A 21568-nucleotide genomic window follows, 5' to 3' on the forward strand; every position below is an offset into this window, starting at 1 on the left:
ACTAATCAAAAGACCTCGTTTTTATATAGTGCTTTTCATCAGTAGATCTCAAAGAACTTCACAACATTATCCCCACTTTTCATATGGGAAGCCGAGGCACAGAGCAATGAAGTGACCTGCCAAGGTCACCCAGCAGGCCAATGGCAGAGCTAGGAATAATCTCAGTTCACTAGTCTTTCCATTAGGCCACACAGTTACTACGTGATTCCATTTTGCTATAGTGTAATACGGATAATGGCCATACTTTGAAATGTTTGCAATGTGTAGTTGCTAAAAGGACCAATGAGAGAAATCTCGATGGTCTGTGTTCTAAAACCTTGACAATTTTATTATATAGAAAAGGTGGGGGAGGTAATATCTTTTATGGGACCAACTTCTGTTGGTGAGAGAGACAAGACTTTGAGTTTACAGGTTTGGTTGGTATGCGGGTTTTTGAACCCAGATTTTCTGGGTCCAATGCCGTTCTCACAGATTGTTCTAAGAGGTGGAGCTTGAGCTTCACATCCCACAATTTTCTGGTTTTAGTGGGGAAGAAAAGCACCTGCTTGGAAAGTGTGGTTCATCCAGGCAGAAAAGGCAGCTGCTGTGCCCATCTTTAAGCAGGATTAGTTTGCATGATGGGTAGGGATTGAAGCCCACTGATTTTGAGTCTGCCATCTTATGATCCTGTATGTGGGGGGTGGGGTCTGTTTAGAGGGTGGAAGTTGTTCAGGGAGGTCTGACTGAAGGATTTCAATATGGACAAAGATTATTGAGTCCAAAAGGTTGAAGGTAAAGGGATGAAGATTGGTCTGAAGAATTTCAGAAGTTTAGATTAAGATAGACCATGATAGAGTTGCTAGGACACTGCTAGGTTCCATCTCACTGCCATGGGTGGTAAAAGGGAACTGAGGGAGAGTTGTGGCCGCCCACCCTTTATGCTCTTTTATGGGAGCCAGTGCAGCCCCAAAGGACAGTGCTAGCAAAAATAATCCAGTCACATGCATAAAATGCATGTGCACCAACAGTGGGATCCACACTGACATATTTGAAGAGCATGTGAAGAAGCTGCCCTGAAAACTGGGGGAAGAGCTCAAGGAAGAGCTTGGTATCCTCTCACACAGAGAGGCACAGGAAAACACTGTGGGCTAAAACCTCCAAAGCTTGTCTCAGAGAAACCCTTACTGGGCCTGGGATTCTACTGATTAGAATAGGGCCTGGGTGTCATGGCTACTGGGCTCTACTGCCAACTCTGCCTCTCACTTGTTGTGTAACCTTGAGCAGATCACCTATCTATGCATCCATTTCTCCATTTGTTATACACGAAAAATAATAGTAATCGCCACCACCAACACCACCAATCTATTTTACAGGGGCTGGTGATGACTAATAAATTATTGTTTGGAAATTGTTTGGGGTGAAAAGAGCTACAGAAGAACAAAGCAGAATAATTATATTGACTGAGCCAATCAGCAATTACCTGTGCTGCTTCCCAGCCCCACTGCCTGTACTTGGGATCATGTGTAAATCTCCACATATACCAATAGGTCTCGATCACCTCTGGTCTTAGAATGTAATATTTTTCATTCTGCCGCACTGCCACTGCCTCTAGGCCACCATCAAATTTGAACGCTTCAGGACCCAGCTTTAATGCTGCAGAGAGAAAAGAGAACAGGAATACTTTATTCCTTTCCAGTCTTTGGGGGAGGGAGTTATACAAAGCAAGCAAATAAATCAGAAACAAAATCTAGCTTTTCTTTGAACAGTCTCATAAATATTTCCTATTGTCAAGGCTTCTGATATTTTTAATGAATAATGTGTTCAATCCCTGTGTTAAATCTACCTATCTTGACAGGAGAATAGTAGTCCCCTTAGAAACTAATAAAACACTAAGAATATAAGCATTTTAACACATTCAGCTATAAGGTAAAATTAAAGTGAGACAGATTGGTTCTTGCTATACATGAGAAAAATGGTCAGGAACATTTTTAACATTCTATTGATTTAATATGGCAGGATGAGAAAAGGGCCGTAGAAGGTAAATTAGGAATCATCATCGCAGATAGTCTGTATTTACATCTAGGCCAGTGGTGGGCAACCTGCAGCCCATGGGTCGCACGCAGCCCAGCAGGGTAAGCTGATTGTGGGCCATGAGACATTTTGCTGACATTGACCGTCCATAGGCACAGCCCCCCACAACTCCCAGTGGCCGTGGTTTGCCGTCAGACCATCCCTAGACCATCATTCTCCACCACTGATCTAGGATCTCTGGCAGTGCATTTAGGCCATTGAAGCTGAGGTGCTTTACAGATCAACTTATTTCCAAGGGTTTATAACAAGGCAGTAAATATTCTGTTATATTTCAAAATCTGTGAACCTCAGGGGTGCACAATCTTTGCCATAAAGGAGGCCATAATGGCATCTTGCCAGGATTTGGAGGGCTGTGTTTCTTCAAAATAGAGTTGCCTGCTGAAGTGCTACCTTTCACACCAAGATGCAGCTACTGGAGACAACAGACCTCAGGATGCCACACTGCACCTTGATCCAAATGGCAGAGCAGCAGGCTACATGACAGAATGCCCTGCTGTGCATGTGACCTGTGGGCTACACTCTGTCTGCATCTGATGTGTAGGTAGGTTTTGCCAGAAAAGAATACAATATTTTTACATGTGCAGCAGACAAAATACAACTCAAACTTACTTCTTCCCCTATGCATAAGCATTATCATACATACAGTTTTAAATGACATGCCTACATAGTATTCATAGTATGATGTTCATTAAATCCTAAAGTACCCCAGTCATGTCATCCTCTTTTATTGGACACCCCAAGAATTTTCACCACAACTCTGACTATTCTGTTGGCAGCTGGTTGCCCAATGGGGGAAGGGTACAACAACACAAAGAGGTAATGCTTCTACAGAAAGGCTACCCCTTGATGTTCTGCTGCTGCAGAAGAAACACCATCTCATCTGCTCTATTCTCTGCTTCTGAGAGGACTCTTGCAAGATGAGACTTTTGCTGAATGGAGCAGGTTGGCCCCTGTCTCGGATCAAGGGCACAGTGTCTGCAAATAGCTACTTCCATAACTTCTTTCTCTAGGCATCACAGGAGGAGAGGACATGTCTCCAAGGAACTGTTTCCTCTTATGGATCTAGATGTATAATACCTGCTCCATCTATGACTCACGTATAGAAACCGAATTACCTGAGCAGGAAGGATATGGAGCGTGGTGCTGCAGTGGCCACTGAAGCTGAGACCAGGGATCTGAAGGGAGTGCTTTCACTTTCCGGAAGAAGAATAGAGCAGGGAGTGCTTCTCCCGGCACTTGTATCTGGAATCAAGGCAACACATGGAATGCAGCACACTCTTATAATAAACGAGATGGCCTCAGTGTCAATCTGGCTGGACTTTTAATGCCTCTTTCATGAACTCTTCCAGGAGTTTGAACCACTGCTTCTACTCAAGGCACGGCAGAGGAGGAAAGACAATTTAAACTGAGTATCCTGTTGGACAGCATCCTTCTTCCATGCAAAGAAACATCTGGTATTGGGGTCCATCATCGATATTTTACTACAGTCTAACACACTGTTCAAATCCAGATGTTTTATCTAGGTGTCCAGGAGATTGAGGGGCCTCAATCTAGGCAGTGGGGGCAAACAGAGAATGATTTTGGAAACACACAAGAGTGTAGAATTAAAGTATAACAGGACTGGCTCCTAAACAGACTTTAGCCAAGTGAAGGTGATTTCCATGGGAGCTGTGGGTGTTCAACACTGTTAAAATTAGGGCACTTATTCATGTGCTTAAGTATGGATTTAGGAACCTAACTCTTGAGACTTTAGTCCTAATTTTGCCTAGAAACTAACTATCTAGTGAAAAGGAAAGAAAGAGTCGGAAAACCAAATGTTTTCTTGTTGTCAATGTTGCTTTCTGACCTATAATATAAAAACTGAGGAAGAGACCCTCAGTAGTTTGTAGCTGCAGAACCAGTCCATCAGTATATAGTGTCATTTTACATTTCCTAGGAGAACAACTATCACATCTGTCCCACATTTCCTTTGTCTGTTTATCTGATTATAGCCAGTCTTGGAACAGGGCCAGTACCTGCTCTTACTTTGGCCCTACCTTGTCTGAAGTCATATTCATGAATCAATTACTTATGCAGTTTGTGTTATTGGGAATGGCAGGATTTACCACTATGGATAAAACCAATTAATCCAGTATCCAAGTCACTGACAGTTACCATAATCAGAATCTTCGGAGGAAGATGCAAGAAACGTCCTCATGGACAACTGTAGAATAAACAGCCCACAGACAGTTTCTAAACTCTGTCAGTTAATGGCTGGGGTATGTTCTTAAGTATAAATGTCTATGTCCTTTATTAAATAAAACCCCTATATAACACAAACCTGGGTGTTCTCAGTATCCATATGTGTCTACCCGTTTTTGGAATCTTGCTAAACTCTTAATTTCTATAGTATCCTTGAGACAGTGCTTTCTGCCGGTTGATTTATCAGGTTTCAGTTTGTTGCCTTTCCAATTTCATTGACTGTCCTCTTGTGTTATTTGAATAGATAAAAAGGAGTGGTCAAAATACCCTCTTCACAATACCATTCTTTTTTTATATACCTCTATCATGTCCCTTATTAGTCTCACTATACTAAATAGAACAATATTATGCCCCAAGTCACACTGGTGTAAATCTGGAGTAACTTCACTAAAGTCAACTGAGTTACTTTGGATTAACAGTAGTGTAACAATAGAGCTTGGCCTCCAAAGTTTTCACTCATCACATAGAAACTTCTCCAGGCCCCATATCGTTTTTGTTGGTCGAATCGATTGCCTTTATTTACTTATATCTTTGATGAGATGGAGTGACAGGAAATGAACACAGTATTGCAGATGATGGTGTCCTGTGATTTATATGATGACATTATTATAGGGGAAGTTGGTAGTGACCCATCCACCCTTTTACAATTCCTAACACTTTCTATTATAAAGGATTCTTGCCATAATTTCTTTGAGGAAATTCTCATCCCTCCATTGTTTGTAACAGCCTTTGATATTTGGCAGGGAAATGTTCTCAGGATACAGAAAGAAAATTTCTTATGAAAATTCCATTCAACTTTTGCTGAGAAATGTCAAAAGAATACAATGTGATTTCTCTTCTCTCAAATGCATTCCTCAAAGCAGTCGCAGCTGCCCTGAGAATACCTGGAAGCTGCCAGTGCAGCTGTAGCACGGGTGTGATGAAGAACAGAGTTGGGCTGGGCTCCCCTGCCCCAGACCCAGCACATGGCCTTAATATGCCCCCTCTGAGAGTACTTCATAGTGCAAGAGCTCCCCCAACTCCCACGGTGGGAGAGAGCTAGAGATAAGGGCTGGGCCAGGCCAGGCGCTCTCGCACTGATCGCAGCACCTGGACCTAGAGGTTCATTCCCCACTCTGGGATAACAGCCTCCTCCTGCCGTCAGCTAACTCAAATGGTAACAGTTTGTGCTGCAATCCAGAAGACTCAGGATTGAAACCCTAATATTTATTGGGGAGATTGTTACCTTGCACATAGGAGAATTTATTTTAACCTTTTTCCTTTAAAACACCCAGGAAATTAAATAAAAAAAATGTTAAATGAACATTATTTAGGTTGCCATGTCAAGCACTTGAAAGTTAGGAAATGCTAAATTTATGGTTGCTCAAAGAACTTTGTTCTACCCCCTTTTGCCCATGCATTATGATACAGTATATAAATATGTAATCACAAGCTATTTTTTCCATAGGATGGATCATTCAGTTCACAGGATGGATGGATGAGGTGCACAAGCAACCATAAATCTGGCATTTCACAAGTTCTGAGTACTTGAATTTAAAAAAGAAATATTCTTTTACTATAGCTTTTTTTATGTAATAGTTTTTAAAATATTATCTATCCCCTTTCTTATATAGCCTGACATTTTATTTGCTTTTTTAACTGCTGCTGCACATTGAGCAGATTCATTGAGTTGTCCAGGTCTTTCTGTCTTGAGTTGCTACTCTTAATTTAGAACCCACTAAGGTCAATGAGTATTTGTAATTACTTCTTCCAGCATGCATTACTTGCATTTGTCAGCAGTGAATTTCATCTGCCACTATGTTGCCTATTCCCACTGCAGTTTCTCACAATCTTTTCTAGCCTTAACAATCTTGAATTATTTTGTATCACCTATAAATTTGGCACCCATTATACATCCTTTTTCCAAGGGAGTTTAAATATATTAAACAATGCTAAAATCCTGATCCCTGGGGTCAGCATCCACTTTTGCCATGATGAAAATTTGACCATCTATCTGTATTCTTTGTTTTCTGTCTCTTAGCTAGTTTCTAATCCATGACAATAATTTAAGTAGTCATGTGGAGAGATACAGCTTTCTCAATAGCTCATTTGTGAGGAACTTTGAGAAAGGCTTTTTGAAAGTCCATTTCTCCTTTATTCACAATTTTACTGACACACTCAAAGAGCTCAATGATAAGAGAAGCATAACTTTCTTTTACAGAAGCTGTTTTGGTTTGTCTGTGTCTTATCAAGGAGACCTAGGTATTTTCGGTCTGCCCAGTGGTCGCTTGTGGTCTCTGGGGATCCAGTCACTGATGCGGGTTATCCACCTATTGTCTTGCTTGTGGACTACATGATATGCCCATTTTTGCTTTGTGTCATACATTACCTGCACTACATCGGTCACCTCTGTACGCCTTCTGATCTCCTCATTCAGCATATGATCATGGAGCGATGTCTTACACATTCGCTTTTCCATTGCTCTCTGGGTGACAGCGAATTTTTCTTCCTCCAGTTTTGTCGTTGACCAGCTCTCTGCTCCATATATCATTGCTGGCAGAACAGTGGAGTTAAACAGTTCTTTCCTTTTCTTCATGGGCAGTTCATCATCCGTTAGAGACGTCTTTATTTTGTTGACACTTGCCCACCCCGCCTTTTGCCTCCTACTGCATTCCCCTTTGAATAATTTGTCTCTGCTCAGCTCCTGACCCAGGTAAATATATTTGTCAACCTCCTCGATTTCTTTGCCATTTACAGTGATGATTTCTTCTGCACAATGTTCATTCTGCATCCACTTCGACTACATCACCCCATGCAAAAATGGACAAACACAAAAAAGTGGGGTGAGACATCAGAAGTGAAAACGTCTGAGTCTTATAACCACATTGAAGGGGATGTCAAAAGTAAAAAGTTGAGGGGACACAAATTCAAATGAGAAGATAAAAACTGAACTGGTGTGAGTGCAACCTCTTTGTGGCTGGAGTAGGAAAGCTTTTTTTTTTTCTTGTGTCTCTTGCTGGCAATATAGCTTATATATTGTAGCTGATGGCATGTGGGGATAAACTCAAGACATCTTCATTCTAGAGAAAACTTTCACTAAAATGAACCACAAACACAAAGAAATCAAGAATAAAAGCAGCAGACTGATCCTCAGCTCCCCAGGCTGTGCGAAGGCTTGCCCTTTAAAGTCAAACATTTAAAAGAATTTTATCACTGATTTTTTTAATGAAGTTAAATATAATGATGCTCAAGAATGCTTATGCAATATTACTTCAGCATACTTTTCCCTTCCTTTGATTTGTATGAATTTTGTGTAAATGAAACTTAACCAGGAATGGAGCTCTAGATTCACCCAAAGACGGAAACAGCGGCGAGCACATTGCAAGCTGTAGTACAGTGATTTGCAAATACCCTCAGCCTTGACCTTGAAGTACCATCTATACTCTACTGTCAATAAGAACAGACCCAGTTTCCAGGTTGCTGGTACTATTTGAAAATTCCCTTGACTGGATCAGTTGATTGTGCTTTGTTAAGTGTGTGAGTTCTCTAATTCAAACTATCATTCAGGATAGCCAAAACTATACAAAAAGAAAAGGAGTACTTGTGGCACCTTAGAGACTAACCAATTTATTTTAGCATAAGCTTTCGTGAGCTACAGCTCACTTCATCGGATGCATACTGTGAAAGGTGTAGAAGATCTTTTTATACACACAAAGCATGAAAAAATACCTCCCCCCACCCCACTCTCCTACTGGTAATAGCTTATCTAAAGTGATCACTCTCCTTACAATGTGTATGATAATTAAGGTGGGCCATTTCCAGCACAAATCCAGGGTTTAACAAGAACGTCTGGGGGGGGGGTAGGAAAAAATAAGGGGAAATAGGTTACCTTGCATAATGACTTAGCCACTCCCATTTGCAAATTGGATACAATTAACTTAGGCTTGAATAGAGACTGGGAGTGGCTAAGTCATTATGCAAGGTAACCTATTTCCCCTTGTTTTTTCCGACCACCCCCCCTCCTCAGACGTTCTTGTTAAACCCTGGATTTGTGCTGGAAATGGCCCACCTTGATTATCATACACATTGTAAGGAGAGTGGTCACTTTAGATAAGCTATTACCAGGAGGAGAGTGGGTTTGTGTGTGTGTGGGGGTGGTGGTGGTGAGAAAACCTGGATTTGTGCTGGAAATGGCCCAACTTGATTATTATACACATTGTAAGGAGAGTGATCACTTTAGATAAGCTATTACCAGCAGGAGAGTGGGGTGGGGGGAGGTATTTTTTCATGCTTTGTGTGTATAAAAAGATCTTCTACACTTTCCACAGTATGCATCCGATGAAGTGAGCTGTAGCTCACGAAAGCTTACGCTCAAATAAATTGGTTAGTCTCTAAGGTCCCACAAGTACTCCTTTTCTTTTTGCAAATACAGACTAACACGGCTGTTACTCTGAAACCTGTCAAAACTATACAGACCACCATAATCTTAACAAATCAATTATAACTGCAAATGAAACGCAAACCAGAGGCTCAGTTACATAATAGTTGTATGAAGTGCTGGTTGTGGGGCCCATGCACACATTTCTGCACCATCTCTAAGGTTTGGTCTTTTAATAGTGAGGGGACAGAGTTCAGGGAATACACAACAGGGATTATGTAACTTCTGGTTGCCAGGGGTGTTTGCTATAAATGGAGACAGCATACCCTTATCAATGAGAGACCTGAGGTAATGGAAAGGGCTAGCTTTATTTGGACTATCCTCGTTGACAAATGTGTCCATCGGTGTTCAATGATATAATTGAGAGCTACTGAGTTTCAATGCCCCAAAATCTTCAAGTTTAATTTAATAGCCTTTAACATTTCACTGTCTTCATTTTCAAACTGATTCACAATTTCACCAAACTGTTGGAACTGCTGTACAATCTGCACCTGTTTGTGAACTTGTACAGCCAGCAAAAATGTACCAGTGTTCATTTTAGCCAGAGGCAGGAGAGCACTGGCATGACAAATGGGATTTTTGAACCATGGAAAACAGCAATTCACCAGTGTGACTTCAAATTGTAACGATTTCACACACTAATTTATGTTTCAAGAGGGTGAGGCTGACTTCAAATTGTAACGATTTCACACACTAATTTATGTTTCAAGAGGGTGAGGCTGATCATCTGAATGATCTGCACACAAAACTATATTTAGAAAACAAGTCAGGGATAGACATAGAAGACCAAACATAAAAGTCTTAAGATCTGATTCTACATTCACTTACACTGGCGCATAAATCAGGAGTAACTCCAGTTAAGTCAAGAAAGTTACGCTGGCATAAAAATGATGTGAGTTAGGGCCTGGCTACACTTGCAGATGTAGAGCGCTGTGAGTTAAACCCGCCCTTCGTACAGCGCAGTAGGGAAAGCCCTGCAGTCTGTCCACACTGACAGCTGCAAGCGCACTGGCGTGGCCCCATTTGCGACACTTGCAGGGCATTGGGAGTGGTGCATTGTGGGCAGCTATCCTACAGAGCACCTCTTCCCATTCTGGCGCTGTGGCTTGTGGGAAGGAGGCGGGGGTGCGGGGCATTCTGGGTCCTGTCCCAATGCCCCGTGATGCATCGGTTCGCATCCCAGCAATCCCTGTGCTTCGGTCCACATTTGGTGCCATGTTTCAACGTTTTTTGTACTGTGTGCTCTGTCTTCTCTTTTGGTCTGCGGGAATGGAGCCCAAACTGCTGAGGAGTATGCTGATGAATCTCACCAGCACATCACGTTTGGCAGTCGACTTATTCCTTATGATCCAAAGTGACAGTGAGGGCTCGACGATATTGACTCAAGTAATGCATACGACATGAGTTTGCTTGTGGCATTCACAGACATGCCCACCACTGTGGAACGCTGCTTTTGGGCTCGGGAAACAAGCACTGAGTGGTGGGATCACATCGTCATGCAAGTCTGGGATGACGAGCAGTGGCTGCAGAACTTTTGGATGAGAAAAGACACTTTCATGGGACTGTGTGAGGAGCTTGCCTCCACCCTACGGCGCAAGGACACGAGATCGAGAGCTGCCCTGACGGTGGAGAAGCGGGTGGCTACTGCAATCTGGAAGCTGGCAACTCCAGACAGCTACAGATCAGTCGCTAACCAGTTTGGAGTGGGAAAGTCGACCGTTGGAATTGTGTTGATGCAAGTGTGCAGGGCCATTAATTGCATCCTGCTCTGAAGAACCGTGACTCTGGGTAACGTACATGACATTGTGGATGGATTTGCACAAATGGGTTTCCCTAACTGCAGGGGGCGATAGATGGCATGCATATTCCAATTCTGGCACCAGCCCACCTAGCCTTCGAGTACGTTAATCGGAAGGGGTATTTCTCTATGGTTCTCCAGGCGCTTGTGGATCACCATGGGCGTTCCATTGACATTAACGCAGGCTGGCCCGGAAAGGTGCATGATGCACACATCTTTCAGAACACTCGCCTGTTCAGGAAGCTGCAAGCCGGGACTTTTTTCCCAGACCAGAAGATCACCGTAGGAGAAGATGAAATGCCTACTGGGATCCTTGGAGACCCCGCTTACCTTTTAATGCCGTGGCTCATGAAATCCTACACAGGGAGCCTTGACAGCAGCAAGGAGCGGTTCAACAACAGGCTGAGCCAGTGCAGAATGACTGTGGAGTGTGCTTTTGGCCGTTTAAAGGGCTGCTGGCGCGCTCTGTATGGGAAGCTGGACCTGGCCGATGACAGCATCCCGACGGTTATATCCGCATGCTGTACCCTCCATAACATTTGTGAAGGGAAGGGTGAATGATTCACTCAGACATGGAACTTGGAGGTTCAACACCTGTAGGCTGAATTTGAACAGCCAGAGAGCACAGCTATTTGAGGGGCCCAGCGCGGGGCTGCAAGGATTAGGGATGCCTTGAGGGAGCAATCTGAGGCTGAAAGCCACCAGTAATGTCTGGTGCCCTGCACGGGAGTGAAGTGCAGTGGTTCCAATGTTAGTAGGAATCTGTGTTTGCTACGCTGACTTGCAGTGCCTGTTTCTTTCTTGGGCTAAGGTATCTTTTACTTTATGCAATAATAAATAATGTTTTCAAAGCCAAAAAATCCATTTATTGAAAAGAAAATCCATTTATTGAAAAGAAACACAACTGCTTGGGAAACAGAAAGGGCAAGGGGGTGGGGTGGGGAATGGTACAATCACAGATTTGTGTATGTCCTGTTCTCATACTCAGTATTCCTGTCTGGAGTGCTGTGCAATGAGTGCTGCACTTCAGGATGGCTATACTGCATGGTGATGGGGGTTGAGTGCAGTGGGTAAGGGTTGTCGTTTTCAGGTCTGGGTGTTGAAGCTACAGGTGTTGGAGATAAGAACCCGGATGTTGGAGAAAGTGGGTTGGAGGTGACCTGGGGGCACAAGGGAAAGAGGTTGGGGACAAGGGCTGCGGGGTGGGGGGGGGTCAGGCACGGTAGTGTTCCGCCTGCATGGCTATGATCGCTTGGATCGAGTCCGCTTGGCGCTCCATTATGCTTATCAGCCGATCCATGCTTTGCTGCCGGAGGTCCTCATTCTGCTGGTGGATCCTCCTTTCACTGTCCTGCACTTTTTGATTTTCATTACTTGAATGCTGCATTACTTCATGCAACATGTCTTCCCTGCTTCTACGTCGCCTCTTTCTGATTCTTTGGAGTCTTTCAGCCGGTGATAACACGGACGGCTGAGATCTCAAGGTTGCATCTGTAATGGCAAAATGCAACACTTAACAGAGGCAGCATTGTTCACACCAGAAAGAGCAATGATTCCCCCATACTTAAGGGCAAGCTCAGTCTACACAATAGCATCATTTGCCCATCCCAAAGTGAGCACACATAACCCACGGGAGCCTCCAAATGGTGAGTAAGCACAGGGTCAAGCGTAACTGATTGTTTCATGGCTGTACTGTCCTCTGGTTTTCTGTGTCTTGGGGAGAGCCAAAAGTGGCACGGGGTCCCTATACTGAACACCGTCCCCACATTTTCCACAGGCGTTCATCCTGGAAGGTATCTCGCTGCTGAGGGTGACCTGGGAAGCAAGGGAGGGTTTTCTACTGCAATGCGGATTCTGCCCTGGCCCATATGCAGCTTGCCTGTGTGCAGCAATGGTTCCCCCGCCCCTCACGGCACAGTGGCGCAGACAAATTAGCCTGAGACAAGGACGACAGTGGCTCTCCCGAGAAACCTGCGCAAGCGCATTGAACAAGTTCTGGATGAGACCTTTGAAGAGATCACTGAGGCCGATTACCGCAATGTGACAGAGCACATCAACGCCCTATTCCGCATCTAGGCATGCATGCAGCCCTAACCCTCCTCGCCCCAAGAGCCCGCACCGAATAACTTCCTTCCCAAAATAAAAGCCGCTTACCGGGAACCAGCTCTGGTGTTTGTCCTTCCCCAAGCACTGGCCGCCATGACTGGCTACCTTCCTCCTGGCTTGAGAACAGCTCCTGGCTGCATGCATCTAGGGATTCCGGGGTGTCTTCCTCCACCTCAGCACCCTTGCTCCCACTTTGCTCCTCCTCCTCCTTCTCCTGCCTTGTCGAACTGGGCTCTGAAGTGTTCATGGTGGTACTTGGAATGGAGATGGGGTTGCCCCCAAGTATCGCGTCCAGCTCTTTGTAGAAATGAAAGGTTGCAGGGGCAGCACTGGAGTGGCGGTTTGCCTCACGGGCTTTGTGGTAGGCATTCCACAGCTCCTTCACTTTAACCCTGCACTGCAGTGCGTCCTGGTCATGGCCCCTTTCCATCATGTCCCTTGCTATCTGCCCGAAGGTATCATAATTCCTACGGCTGGAGCGCAGCTGGGACTGGACAGCTTCCTCCCCGCAAACACTGATGAGGTCCAGCACCTCGCCATTGCTCCATACTGGGGCTCGCTTGGCACGTGGAGGCATGGTCACCTGGAAAGATTCGCTGAGAGCACTCCACGCCTGGCTGAGCAAACAGGAAGGGGATTTTCAGAATTTCCAGAGAATTTAAAGGGCGGGTCTGACAGTTGGTCACCTGAGGGAAGGGCAGTAGAGTTCAAAGTGATGACCAGAGTGGCTAGAACAGGCATTGTGGGACACTTCTGGAGGCTGATCAGAGCACACGAACAGATCAGGGCATTCACACTGGCGCTGCGGCGCTCCAGCAGGGGCGGACAAAACGTTAGTCCACTCGTCGAAGTGAAGTACCAGGAGTGCTCTAGCTGCGGAGTCAGAGCGCTCTACGTGCCTTACCAGTGTGGACGGGGAGTGAGCTAGGGTGCCCGGTGCTCCTTTAATGCGCTATAACTCGCAAGTGTAGCCAAGCCCATAAAGGAGGATCAGGTTCATGTGTTCAAGTCAAATCTCTTGAATAATCTGACCACCTCTCTTTCCTGTGTATTTCTACTGTGCAGGGTTCTGTTAAACTAAAATAATTAAATTGATAATATCTCTTACTTGTTCTGTCGTATGACTCATGACATGTATGTGCAATCTCAGCTCCAAGTTGCAAATAATGTCCAGCCTTATCATCTCTGGAACCGTCTGCTCCAAGTGCAAACATTCCCCCAGCAAAACAGGTGAGGTGGCCCATCTTTCTTTCAAGGTGCCCATTCTTCCATTCCCCAATGTATGTCAGACCTCCGTTAGACTTTCTGATAAGATGTCTTTCTATGGCCTGCAAGGAGATTGGGATAATCTTTAAATATTGGAAACAGTCAAGATTCTATCTATTTTTACTCTGCTTTAAACACTATATATTTCTGACCACAGAAATTAACGTCACTTTCAAAACAATATTTTTTCCCTTCTTACCACATTTATCTATGAACACTCTAAAAACACATTCAACATGGCAAACACAAAAATTAACCATAATATAATTCTATGGTTAAGAAATCAAGCATGTAAAGGTAATGAAATTCCCAAAAATCAAGATTTCAACAACAATATTAACTCAGCCACATCTGAAGTACAATTTACATCTGTTACATTTTATAACAGATATCTGGAGGTATTGAACCCAGGACCTCTTCATTTAAAACCATATGTCTCTACTTTTGAAAATAAAGGCTTATGACCCATTAACTAGCAGCAGTAGCAGCCTCAGAAACGTCTTTATGGGCACCAGCCACTAGAGCAGGACAAAGACCCACACTGTGTTAATGTGGGTTACGTGGTATTTTTAGTGTTTGTATTTAATTTCCCTGGTTATTTAAGATACTTAAGTTTTTATTATAGTTGATTTATTAAACCCCATATAAACCCCATATTATTAAACCCCAGAACCCCATATTTTCTGTAATTTTGTGACTGCAGAATCCCCCCTTTTCCACTGAATTGTTCTCCAAATTCTCTACTTTAATTAAATAAAATTGTTCCAGCCCTTCTGGTTGCAGAAAAACCTCAAACCGGCAAACTGTGTGTAACTGATGTAATAATATCTTCCTGAGTCCAAAGCCAGGCAGAAACAATAGCTTCTGAAAGATGTGAACAGCCCATTCGTCTCAACTTGGGCCTCACATACTTCAGGATTTTGCAACCACAAAATCTGTCTTTTTCCCAAGATGCTACAGAAGTCAGCACTTTGGCAGTGGAATTTTGTATTTTGCTGCAACCTGCCACCAAACATTTAGCTTTCTGTATTCCTGCTCTGCCAGAATCTACTTGTAGCTGCCTTTTGCTCTCCAACTTTTGCCACAAGTGGGAGTAGACTCAATTATAAAGCACATTCCCTATGCTGTTCCATGGAGCCAGGCGGCAGAGGTCAAGGAGCCAGAGCTGGAGTCCAACTTGTACCAGAAACCCAGATATGTAGGCTGGTGGATTAGGCTGCCTGGAGAACAGTTCAACAGCCTCGAGAGCTGAGAAGGTGAGCCAAGAAAGTCAATTACAAGCTCTCCCCTTCCCTAACAAAAATGTGTCTGTCTGTCTGGAAAGCATTACAAGAGCTGAGTTTGGCAACCTGGAGAGCAAAGCAAAAGAACCCAACCTCAATAATAACAGTCAAAAATATCAACAAATTTTACACAAGTGACTATTTCAATTTTGAGCCATATTGATGTTTGTATGGGGGTGGGGAGATGGGAATCAAGGGTATTTCATGGTAGTTGAATAAATCAGCATTTTGGTAGAATTTAGCACTTCTTGCTGTTACCTCTGTTCCCCTAAAAAACCAACCCAGGGTCACACTTGTATTAGTTTTATTACAATGCTGCTGTTAGGTCAGACAGAAAAGGGAAGGAGCTTATTTATCCACTGCATTCATATTCACATTTACCGCATTCATACCCCCATGTACCCACACACTTACACAGGCGGAGAGTTACTGGAGACAGCATGGGAAGCCAAGAAGCCGAAGCGTGGTAGATCTGGTGTGTCCGTCTATGGTCACGGATCTGGGCTGATGAGCAGGTCAAGGAGCAGCAGCTTGTGTGCATGGCTGCTTCCTTTTATTTTGGAACTGGGTGCTCCTGTCACGTACACTGAGTTTTTCTTCTGTGTCCGTCACTGAGAAGCAGACCCAGTCCCTGTTCCTTTCATGCATCTTTACAGCCACTCAGTGATTGCCTTCTCAGGGCAGATTATATCAGACACACCTGTCTCCTGTCTCCGGGCTCTTTTCTCCTTGCACTTCATCTCCGCCCAGTCCCCCATACACTCTCTCGTTCACACCCTCTTATCTTCCACACACACAATCCCTTGTTCACCTTCTATGATTGCCTGATAGGATATTACAAAGCTTGGCAGTTCATACAAGTGGTAACTTGAAAAGGTTACAGAGCTTGCAAAGATTACAAAACTTAAAAGGCTGTGCTAACAGTAACTGAAGTTACCAGTATAAGAGGGTTAGCCGTGTTAGTCTGGATCTGTAAAAGTGGCAAAGAGTCCTGTGGCACTTTATAGACTAGCAGACGTATTGGAGCATAAGCAACCAGCACAACTGGTTGCTGAGCTCTGTAGCTTTATCCTCACGCACAATTATTTCAAATTTGGTGACAATATACACCTCCAGACCAGTGGCACCGCTATGGGCACCCGCATGGCTCCACAATATGCCAACATTTTTATGGCTGACCTGGAACAATGCTTCCTCAGCTCTCATCCACTCACACCCCTTCTCTACCTACGTTACATTGATGACATCTTCATCATCTGGACCCATGGGAAAGAAACCCTGGAAGAATTCAACCACTATTTCAACAGCTTCAAACCCACCATCAACCTCAGCACGGGAGGTCCACTTCGTAGACACCACAGTGCAAGTAAGTGACGATCACGTTAACACCACCCTATACCGAAAACCCACCGACCGCTGTGCCTACCTTCATGCTTCCAGCTTCCATCCCGGACACACCACATGATCCACTGTCTACAGCCAAGTGCTGAGGTACAACCGCATTTGCTCCAAACCCTCAGACAGAGACCGACACCTACAAGAGCTTCGCCAAGCATTCTCAAAACTACAATACCCGCATGAGGAAATAAGGAAACAGATCAACAGAGCCAGATGTGTACCCAGAAGCCTCCTGCTGCAAGACAAGCACAAGAAAGAAACCAACAGAACTCCACTGGCCATCACATACAGTCCTCAGCTAAAACCTCTCCAACGCATCATCAGTGATCTACAACCCATCCTGGACAACGATCCCTCACTTTCACAGGCCTTGGGAGGCAGGCCAGTCCTCGTCCACAGACAACCCACCAACCTGAAGCATTTTCTCACCAGCAACGACACACCGCACCATAGTAACTCTGACTCAGGAACAAATCCATGCAACAAACCTCGATGCCAACTCTGCCCACATATCTACACCAGCGACCATCACAGGACCTAACCAGATCAGCCACACCATCACCGGTTCATTCACCTGCACGTCCACCAATGTAATATACGCCATCATGTGCCAGCAATGCCCCTCTGCTATGTACATCAGACAGTCCCTACATAAAAGGATGAATGGACACAAATCAGATATTAGAAATGGCAATATACAAAAACCTGTAGGAGGAGAACACTTCAATCTCCCTGGACACACAATAGCAGATTTAAAGGTAGCCAGCCTGCAGCAAAAAAACTTCAGGACCAGACTTCAAAGAGAAACTGCTGAGTTTCAATTCATTTGCAAATTTGACACCATCAGCTCAGGATTAAACAAAGACTGTGACTGCCCGGCCAACTACAAAAGCAGTTTCTCCTCCCTTGGTGTTAACACCTCAACTGCTAGAAGAGGGCCTCATCCTCCCTGATCGAACTAACCTCATTATCCCTAGCCTATTCTTGCTTGCATATTTATACCTGCCTCTGGAAATTTCCATTACATGCATCTGAAGAAGTGGATATTCAACCACACAAGCTTATGCTCCAATACGTCTGTTAGTCTATAAGGTGCCACAGGACTCTTTGCCACTGAAGTTACAAAGTCTGCAACAAGGTTGCAGAACTTAATGATACAAGTTACAGATCTTACAATCGCATTTGAGCGGAGGCTTTACTTAACAGTTGCCATGGAATTTGTTCCGATTCTCTTGTGAAGTACATGATATGCTGATGAAGGTATTTAAATACTGGGGGTTGACATCTGCAGAATAGATTCTGTTCTCTTTTCTTTCTTCATAATCTCTGCAAGGAGAAGGGTGTCACAGCCAGACACAAGTGGAAATGTAAAGGTGGCAATGGTGCTCTCTTCTCCACCCAGTGAGAGTTAGGGGAGTGAAGTATGGGTGAACTCAAAGTTAAGCTCAGTTAAAGACTAAAGTCTACTCAAAGGTTAAGGCCTAAACTAAACCTCTTAAAGAGTTTAAAGTAGTTTAAGGACCAGATTGTCAGAAGTCCTTATGGTCATGCCTCATCTGCTGTCTGTGTGACTGTGCAAGTGCCCTTTGATTTGGGAAGTAGTCCCTGAACCCTCTGTGATTTGGGAAGTAGAGGGACTGCTTGCCCCTGTTCTCCTGATTGGAAGCAGGATGACAAGAAAGTGGTAGAGAGAGAGTAGAGTCATGGTCCTCCCCAGTCTACACTATCCCTCAGAGCTGGGCCAAAATAAAGGGGTCAACAATCTGCTCTGTTTTAATGATGGAGCAGATTTTGCATGTCCGATGCACAGATATTGTTCATCACAGGCAGACCCCCTCCTCAGGGATGTGTTTCAGTATCCACAATTTACTCCTAAATGATTAAGGCACCTAAGCTCTTAGCTTAGCCACAGTTTCTGAGCCATCTTTAACACTGAAATCAGCTCAGTGCTAAATATGGCCTTAAGGGCTTATTTGTCTTTAGTTCTTAAGCAGCAAATAGGAGCAGTGCCAGTTCTAATAACCCTTAGCTTCACTTTTCTCTGAGAACTCAGCTGGAGAGTTCCAGTGCACACAAGCCAACATTCTAACTTTGAAAACTCAGAACTCATTTTTCTTTACCCACTCCGCCACAGGGGGGTTGTGGGGATTGGTTAATGTCTGTACACAGCTTTGCAAACATAAAGTACTACAAAAATGCTAAATATAAATTACCATCATCAGTTGGATTGTTTTTCCTTTCTCAGTGAGAACTATAAAACAAAAGTTTCACATTCCTTCCTCCATTCATTTTTAAGTTCTGTGAACACACACAAAAATAACTGGACTATGGAAAGAAAGTGCATTTGTACTCTACCCCTTCCACTTCAAAAATGATATGAAGAGATTTTGCTCCAATTTTCCAAAACCAAAGTTAGAAACAACACCCTTAAAGGAAGAGTTGAGAAAGTTATAAGGAACTACAAAAGAGTAGGTAGATTGGAAGCTGGAACTTGGTCTTAAAGGGTATGTCTACACTGCAGTGTAAGCCCAGGGTTAACGGGACTCAAGTCAGTGGTCCCTGGGTTTGAGAACCTAGGGCTTGTCTACAATAACTGCCAACCCTAAGTTAAGAATTTTTTAACCCAGGTCTGAAACCAGGGCTCTGGTGTCCACAATACAGTATGCAGACCTGAGTTCAACCAACTGTATTCCACACTTCCTAGCGCCCTCCTGAAATATATCGCTTTGTTAGTGGTACAGTGTGGGAAAACTTGACCTCCCCCACAACACGTTATAGGAAGTTTGAATGGCCTGCCATAACATCCGGCTAAGTCATCAATTTTGGTCTGTGTGCTTCCAACAATGGAAACCAGCAAAATGGAGGAGTCACCATTTCAATAATTTCTTTTGCTTGGGCTTTCGCTCCTTTTTCAGGATGCAGGCAGAGCTTCCATGAGACACAGGTGAGCAGTTTGGCAGTGTTTTCTCATCCATGAAAGGCACCTGACAGAGCTAATAACAGAGCAGGAGGAGGAGGAGGAAGACACAGACATGGCACACGCTGATGCTGCTCCTGACACTCGGTATAGCTGCTGATTCCCCCTACATAGACCAGCTCTTTGGAGCAGGGCCACAAGCACAGGCTGGTGGGATCACATCATCATGCAGACCTGGGATGACTAGCAGTGGGTCCAGAGCTTTTGTATGAAGAAAGCTACATTTCTAGAGCTTTGGGAGCAGCTTGCCTTGTCCCTTCAGGGTAAAGATGCTCGCATGTGGGCAGCCATGCCAGCCCGGAAGCAGCTTGCTATAACTGCCTGGAAGCTGGCTACTGCAGGCTGTCACAGGTTCATTGCCAACCGGTCTGATGTTGGAAAGTTGACTGTGGAAGTTTCGGAAGCAATCAGGCATGTGGGGAACCCCAAGGAGGCAGGCATAAAAGATATTCCTGAAGTAAATTGCTGGCTTCAAGAGAATGGGGTTTCCCAACTGCACTGGGGCCACTGGTGGGACTCATGTGCCCACAGTTTGCCCTCCTCAAGGTGCACAAGCACATAAACCACAAAGAATACTACTCTATCATTATGCAGGCCCCCATGGACCACAATGGCAGATTTATGAATGTCAGCGTTGGCTGCACTAGAAAAGTTCATGATGCCAAGTTTTCACCAATTGGGAGTCTATGTTCACAGAGAGCCTGGGACACTATTCCCACCACATGACATTGTCATAAACAGAGTTACTGGCCAACTGTTTTTCTGGGGGACCCCATGTACCGCCTTTGCCTTCTCTTATGAAACATACGCTGATCTCAGAGGCCCTGGCAAAAGAAGGTTTAATTACACTCTGAGCAGGTGTAGCAGAGTGGTTGAATGTGCTTTTGGCAGATTGAATTCCAGCTGGAGATGTCTGCAGACCTATTTGCATTCCAAGTATCATCAGTGCTGTCCACGTTACTGTGGTTTGCTGTGCTCTTCACAAATCTTTTTGAAACCAGAGGTGGGCCATTTCCCTATGACAGCTTTAGGCTGCTGAATTGGTCATAAAGTGCACCTATCACAACTGAAGCTGGATGCAGCCAGGCAACCGAAATCATAAGTGCTTTGTGTTCCCACATTATGGACTTGCATGGGCCAACAGAACATGGAGAATAGTACCTTTATGACTGTGCTTGTTTGGTGGGGGTGGGCATTGATTGCTTGTGTGAGAAGGGGGGTTGATTGCCATGCATTGTGCTTTTGAATGACATGACTGCTTATGAAATGGGGGGAGGGGAACGGTATATCTTGATGTAAATAACTGATGTATGGATTGACATTTATAGCTGTATTGAGACATGGGTTTTGCATACAACCTCCCAGTGGTCCCTGCCCATGTGTTTACCTTTACTATTTGAAATACACATTTTATGATGTGTTGCGTGATGGCAATAACATTTATTTATAAAATAAAAACCTTTATTTTTACACGTGTATTGGAAAAGTACAACATTAAACCGTTGTCTGGCAGGCCAGCTGCCATTAGCACTCCAAAACACTATCAACACCAAAAGCTTTAAAAGTAAACAAGAACAAAGTGCATAGACAAGTGCAAACAGTTAAACTATGTACAAGACACGCTCCCCTCACTATTGTGTGTCCTCTATCCCTTCTCCTTTCTTCCACATTTGCCATGCGCTTGGTGCCAGGGCAAGAAGGTAGAGGCATCCATGGGCAGGGGTTCAGCATGAGGACTGCATGAGGTACATATGCCCTGCCCAGCTGCTAACAGGGCCCAATTTCATGGGCCACCCAGCCATGGAGTTGTCCAAGCTGCTCCTGGAATGCAGGCCAGGGTACTGCAGAGAGGATTTGGGCCATGGTGCAGGTGCAGCAGGAGCCAGGACTCTTGTAGACATTAGAGACAGCAGCTGCTCAGACAGTTCTCTCTGTTGTGCTCGATCTTTCTCCCGTAATCACCCCTCCTATTCCAGGAACTGCAGAGTGAGGGCCTGCTCCTGCGCCGCTAC

At 44.5% G+C, this 21568-nt stretch overlaps 1 protein-coding gene across 4 annotated transcripts in view; it reads right to left on the reverse strand.

Annotated features, from left to right (window-relative positions):
• Positions 1–21568, reverse strand: part of MAN1A2 (mannosidase alpha class 1A member 2) — a 304833-nt gene that overhangs the window by 14976 nt on the left and 268289 nt on the right. For 2 of the 4 annotated variants that reach the window (XM_073310569.1, XM_073310564.1), the window contains 3 exons: positions 13741–13960; positions 12681–12929; positions 11412–12017 (listed from right to left, as the gene is read on the reverse strand). In XM_073310569.1, coding sequence (XP_073166670.1) covers positions 11740–12017; positions 12681–12929; positions 13741–13960 — 747 coding nt within the window. In that variant the 3' untranslated portion in view covers positions 11412–11739. Of the gene's footprint in view, positions 1–1459; positions 1633–11411; positions 12018–12680; positions 13250–13740; positions 13961–21568 lie in introns of those variants that run through there. The other 2 variants (XM_073310578.1, XM_073310588.1) reach the window with 2 other exon arrangements.

The sequence above is a fragment of the Lepidochelys kempii genome, chromosome 1 (assembly GCF_965140265.1).
Source record: "Lepidochelys kempii isolate rLepKem1 chromosome 1, rLepKem1.hap2, whole genome shotgun sequence".
NCBI classification, from domain to species: domain Eukaryota; kingdom Metazoa; phylum Chordata; order Testudines; family Cheloniidae; genus Lepidochelys; species Lepidochelys kempii.